Source organism: Misgurnus anguillicaudatus, chromosome 3, assembly GCF_027580225.2.
Source record: "Misgurnus anguillicaudatus chromosome 3, ASM2758022v2, whole genome shotgun sequence".
NCBI lineage: Eukaryota > Metazoa > Chordata > Actinopteri > Cypriniformes > Cobitidae > Misgurnus > Misgurnus anguillicaudatus.
In genome coordinates, this window is record NC_073339.2 from 2699483 (window position 1) to 2704323 (window position 4841).

Below are 4841 nucleotides of genomic sequence, written 5' to 3' on the forward strand. Positions count from 1 at the left end.
TGTGTGGGTCTAGGTAAAAAATGTACCTTTTCTGAAAACTATTGAAATGGATTTATAGCGTTTTGGAAAACAGCTCTTCACTTTCTCTTGGCAGAAACCTCTAAGTAACATCAACTTAAAACTTCAGTTTGCTTACTTGGATTACATTGCTTTCTTTGAGCTGATATATTGAAAAAATGTAATGTAAAGTTTGATATTTCTGTATGTGCACAAGCATATTTAAAATTGAATGTGAAATATATATATCAGATGATCGCTATCATAATGCAGTATTAATAAAACTGTAGATGTTTCTGTGGGTTTATGAGAAACAGTTTTATAGTGTTGAGCTGAAACACTTCATCATGTGTTGAATGTAGGTGTTGCTATGGTGATGTCAATCATGTTGGCTCCTCCTCCTCTGATCTTTCTCCTCATGATTCACAGTGAGTCACTGATGTTATATTCAAGATTTATATTCATTATTCATACAAACCTTAAATTCTGGTTACCATAAAATCACTTAATTCATCATTTTATTTTATTGTTTGTGTTTTGTTGGCATAATTCTGTCTCAGCTGTTAAATGATCATTAACACCTTTAACCTCAACTAAAGATCTTCACACTTTAGATGCTTATCATGTTTAGTGTTGCATTTGCTGAAGCTGCTGTTAAAGGGGTCATATGATGAAAATGTTAGCATTGCCACTTTGTAGGTGTGAGCAAAAACAGGTCATTGAAATTTGGCTTTCATTATGATGTCATAAGGATATCTTATTAGAATAATACCGCCTCCTTAATCTGAACTCTGAAAGAGAGAGAAAAGAAGGACTTGACAGCACAATTGAGTTTGAATTACAACAAACCACCATCATTGTGATCAGTGTTTGCACTTTATCCGCTCATTTGCATTTTAAAAAACACACCCAAAACGACACATTTTTGGACTTGACAGCACAATAGAGTTTCAATTACAACAAACCACCATCATTGTGATCAGTGTTTGCACTTCATCCGCTCATTTGCATTTTAAAAAACACACCCAAAATGACACATTTTTGCTCGGACCTACAGAGTGGCAATGCTAACATTTTCATCATATGACCCCTTTAATGTATTCATTGAGATCATTGTGTGTTTCAGGAGTTTATAGTGCTGATGATGAGTGGGGTGTGAATTACAGCTCTTCATACATCTGTGCACTAAAGGGTTCAACAGTGATAATAAACTGCACTTATAAATACCCTACTGGATATAAGATCATGAATGTGTTCTGGACTAACACTAATGAAACAGCAAAAGATAAAGAGCATCCAGATCTGTTTAATGACTCTGAATACAGTCAGAGGATTGAGTATCTGGGAGATAAACATCACGACTGCACCATGAGACTGACTGATGTGAGACAGACAGATTCACACAAATACTATTTCAGATTCATCACTGATCAACCAAAATGGGTTGGAAAACATGGAGTGACTCTTGATATCACAGGTAAGTGAATTACTCACTGATGATAATAATGTGTGTTGAATGACATGTAGATATCTGTATCTGTGTTGTGTTGTCAGATCTTCAGGTGGAGTCTTCAGGTGAGAGAGTGACAGAGAGACATTCAGTGACTCTTACATGTAAAAGCAGATGCAGTCTGCCTGACAGATCAACATTCATCTGGTTTAAAAACACACAGTCATTAAGTGAGAGAACAGACAGAAACAATCAACTCATCCTGCAGTCAGTAAGAAGAAATGATTCAGGCAACTATAGCTGTGCTGTACAGGGACACAATCTCACATCACCTCATCAATATCTCAATGTCATCTGTAAGTATAAGTGATAAATTCTTAAAGTTTTCTTTCTCCACTGAATCAAAGACACAATTACAAAGGTGGGCCACAGCATCTACAGTATTTACCCAACAGTGTAAAGATAAATGAAGTGACCACTGTTGTTTGATTAAGTCATACTGTCCAGCTGTTGACAATTTTAATTTGCATTATGTTAAACTTCCTTGACACCTGAAGGCTTTAAATGAGTGTAATGTTGCAATTTATTTCATTAGATGCTCCAGATAAACCTGTAATCTCCATCAAACCTTCTGGTGAAATAATGGAGGGTGATTCAGTGACTCTGACCTGCAGCAGTAAATCAAATCCACCTGTTCAGATCTACAGCTGGTTTAAGGAGAATAAAACTGTTGCATCTGGCCAAACCTACATCATCTCAAAGATCAGATCAGATCACAGTGGAGAATACAAGTGCAAGTCAATCAATGAACTTGGAAAAAGATATTCAGCAATGAACTTAAATGTTTTATGTAAGTTCATTATAAAACAGCGTAGAACATTCCAGCAAGAGTAACACAAATGTTGTACATTAAAAACATCTTTGTTTCATATTAGATCCTCCAAAGAAGGTGACAGCATCCATCAGTGGATCTGGTGAAATAAAGGAGGGTGATTCAGTGAATCTGACCTGCAGCAGTGAATCAAATCCACCTGTTCAGATCTACAGCTGGTTTAAGGTGAATGAAACATCATCTGTTGGATCTGGACAGACGTACAGCATCACTAACATTAACTCCAGTCACAGTGGATGGTTTTACTGTGAGGCTCAGAATGAAGTCGGATCTCAGAGATCTACTGCTGTATCAGTCAATGTTAAAGGTATGAATATATCTTTATTTTGAGATAGGGCTAGTGTAGTTTTTAGACATGCTTTATATCTTGGTTCATATATGTTTTGCTCTGTTTTTCATTTTTGCAGGAAATATGATGATATTTCACTCTTTCATTGGAGTGTTGATTTTGGGGGCTGTAGTTTTTATCATGATGTTGATAATTTGGTAAGACGTGTGTGATATTTGCTTACAGTGTTTTTACAATAGCAGCATTTATCTTAAATTTAGTTATCAATAAACCCAAAGTAAACTGATTATGTAATGTTCACTGGCTCATTAAGCAATAAGGATTAAATAACAACACACAGTACATTCCCTGGTGTTAGCTTTAACACCGGTGGCTGTACATATGGTAACCACTACCCAGTCTCCTGAGGATGCGTATAAATAGCACAAAGTGTAAAACTCGTGCAATACATACGCCAAATTCCACTTTGGCGTGCATATGATACGCAAGTCCTTCCCATTCACTTAAACGGTGCATCTTTTTTTGTCATTTTATTTATTGGTTTCTCAATTTTTTTCTGTTTTTTAAACCATTTTCGCTTGGGTTTAGGGTTAGATTTTAGATTTGCTTAATGAGGTTATTTCATATACAGGTTTCTCCATGTTTTTGTCCATATTTAACCCATGGTCGCTTGGAGTTGGGGTTAGAGTTGGGGTTTGGGTTAGGATGTCATTTTTATATAACAAAAAGTTATTCTAACCCTAAACCCAAGTGAAAATGGTAAAAAAATAGCAAAAAAATTGAGAAACCAATAAATAAAACGACAAAAAGATGCACCGTTTAAGTGAATGGGAAGGACTTGCGTATCATATGCACGCCAAAGTGGAATTCGGCGTATGTATTACACGAGTTTTACACTTCGTGCTATTTATACGCATCTTCAGGAGACTGGGCTCGGTAACCACCAGCATTGTTTAAACTTTAAAATAACATTGAGGCCTGGTTTACACGTAAATGGTTATCTTGAAAAATAGAGACATTTCTCTTTGCAAACTGAGAATTCGCCTCTGTAACCGATTCTTTCTAAATACTCCGGCCACAGTTAAGATTTTGAAAACCTTCGTTTGCACGCTTGCATGTAAACTGTGACAAACGGATGTTTAGGCGGCCAACGTCACAGTATGCGCCAGAGCTCGCACCTACGTCAAAAGTCCAACCTATGTTTACATGTGACTGCTACACTTTTCTGAAAACTGACATGTGCACAATATTATTTTTGAAACTGGAGAGATTGAAATAGCTGCCCACGTGTAAACGTAGCCTCAGTGTTACTTTAACCCTGCTGGTGGTTCCCATATGTACACCGACAAGTGTTACAATTTACACCAGCGAATTTACTATGCATCATCTCAAACTTACAAATATTTGTCATTTAAATGCTGCCTAAAATGACCAATCACCCCTAAGATAGATCCAACATTTAAAAATACTTGGCTAAACTGTAAACAAAGTTAAATCAATCAGTATCTTGTACAAAAATATCAGAGCGTGAGATGCATAACAAAACAAGCTGCTCCTGTTTTTTGTTTTAAACCACTGTAAAACATCTCAATACTGGCATTGGCTGAAAACAGCTTTCTGCAGATTTGACATGAAAGATATAATAATATCAAGTAAATATTGTATGACATGAAGTCTTTGCTTTTAAGGAAGATCCAGAGAATGAAAAAAAGAAATAGCTCTCAGGTAAAAAGAGACTATTTATTTATTTATTTATTATATTTTGATTAATTCTTATTTTCACTTTTTTTTCTCTTACAAAGACGGTTCATCATAGTCCTTCTCACGACAGCCATAAAACATGTGATGACCTGTATGAGAATTTAAGGGTAAGTGTTTAAAAATTAAGCTTTCTTCACTCCTAAAACGTTAAGGAGGTCATGAAATGGGTTTTTCTTGTTATTATAATTCTCCAGGAGGTTTTATTATACAATTGCTTCATAAACACATGTTTCACCTGAATGCTAGTGGGCAGGGCCAATGATGATGTGTTGTTATCTTGCCATAAGGACAGTCACCATGCTAACAGAGAAAAGTTCTAAGAATTGTTATAAAACATTATTGCTGAATGTTCAGTAAAATATTGCTGTAGAAAACACAATTCACTTATTAGGTTTAGATGTTGATGTTTTGTTTCATTTTAAGTCACCATTATGGTGATCATTGTTAGTTTT

At 35.6% G+C, this 4841-nt stretch overlaps 1 protein-coding gene across 1 annotated transcript; it reads left to right on the forward strand.

Moving 5' to 3' along the window:
* Positions 1-266: 266 nt before the first annotated feature.
* On the forward strand, positions 267-2868 carry LOC129443834 (B-cell receptor CD22-like). The gene is made up of 6 exons (XM_073866446.1): positions 267-425; positions 1124-1474; positions 1552-1803; positions 2043-2297; positions 2383-2646; positions 2747-2868. The coding sequence occupies exons 1-6, from the start codon at positions 368-370 to the stop codon at positions 2827-2829; spliced, it is 1263 nt and encodes a 420-aa protein (XP_073722547.1). The 5' UTR covers positions 267-367; the 3' UTR covers positions 2830-2868.
* The last annotated feature ends 1973 nt before the right edge of the window (positions 2869-4841 follow it).

Coding starts and splice junctions, on each gene's coding strand:
- LOC129443834 (XM_073866446.1), top strand. CDS start 368: ATGGTGATGTCAATCATGTTGGCTCCTCCTCCTCTGATCTTTCTCCTC. Junction 426..1,123: donor CTTTCTCCTCATGATTCACA/GTGAGTCACTGA, acceptor TGTGTGTTTCAG/GAGTTTATAGTGCTGATGAT. Junction 2,298..2,382: donor AATGAACTTAAATGTTTTAT/GTAAGTTCATTA, acceptor GTTTCATATTAG/ATCCTCCAAAGAAGGTGACA.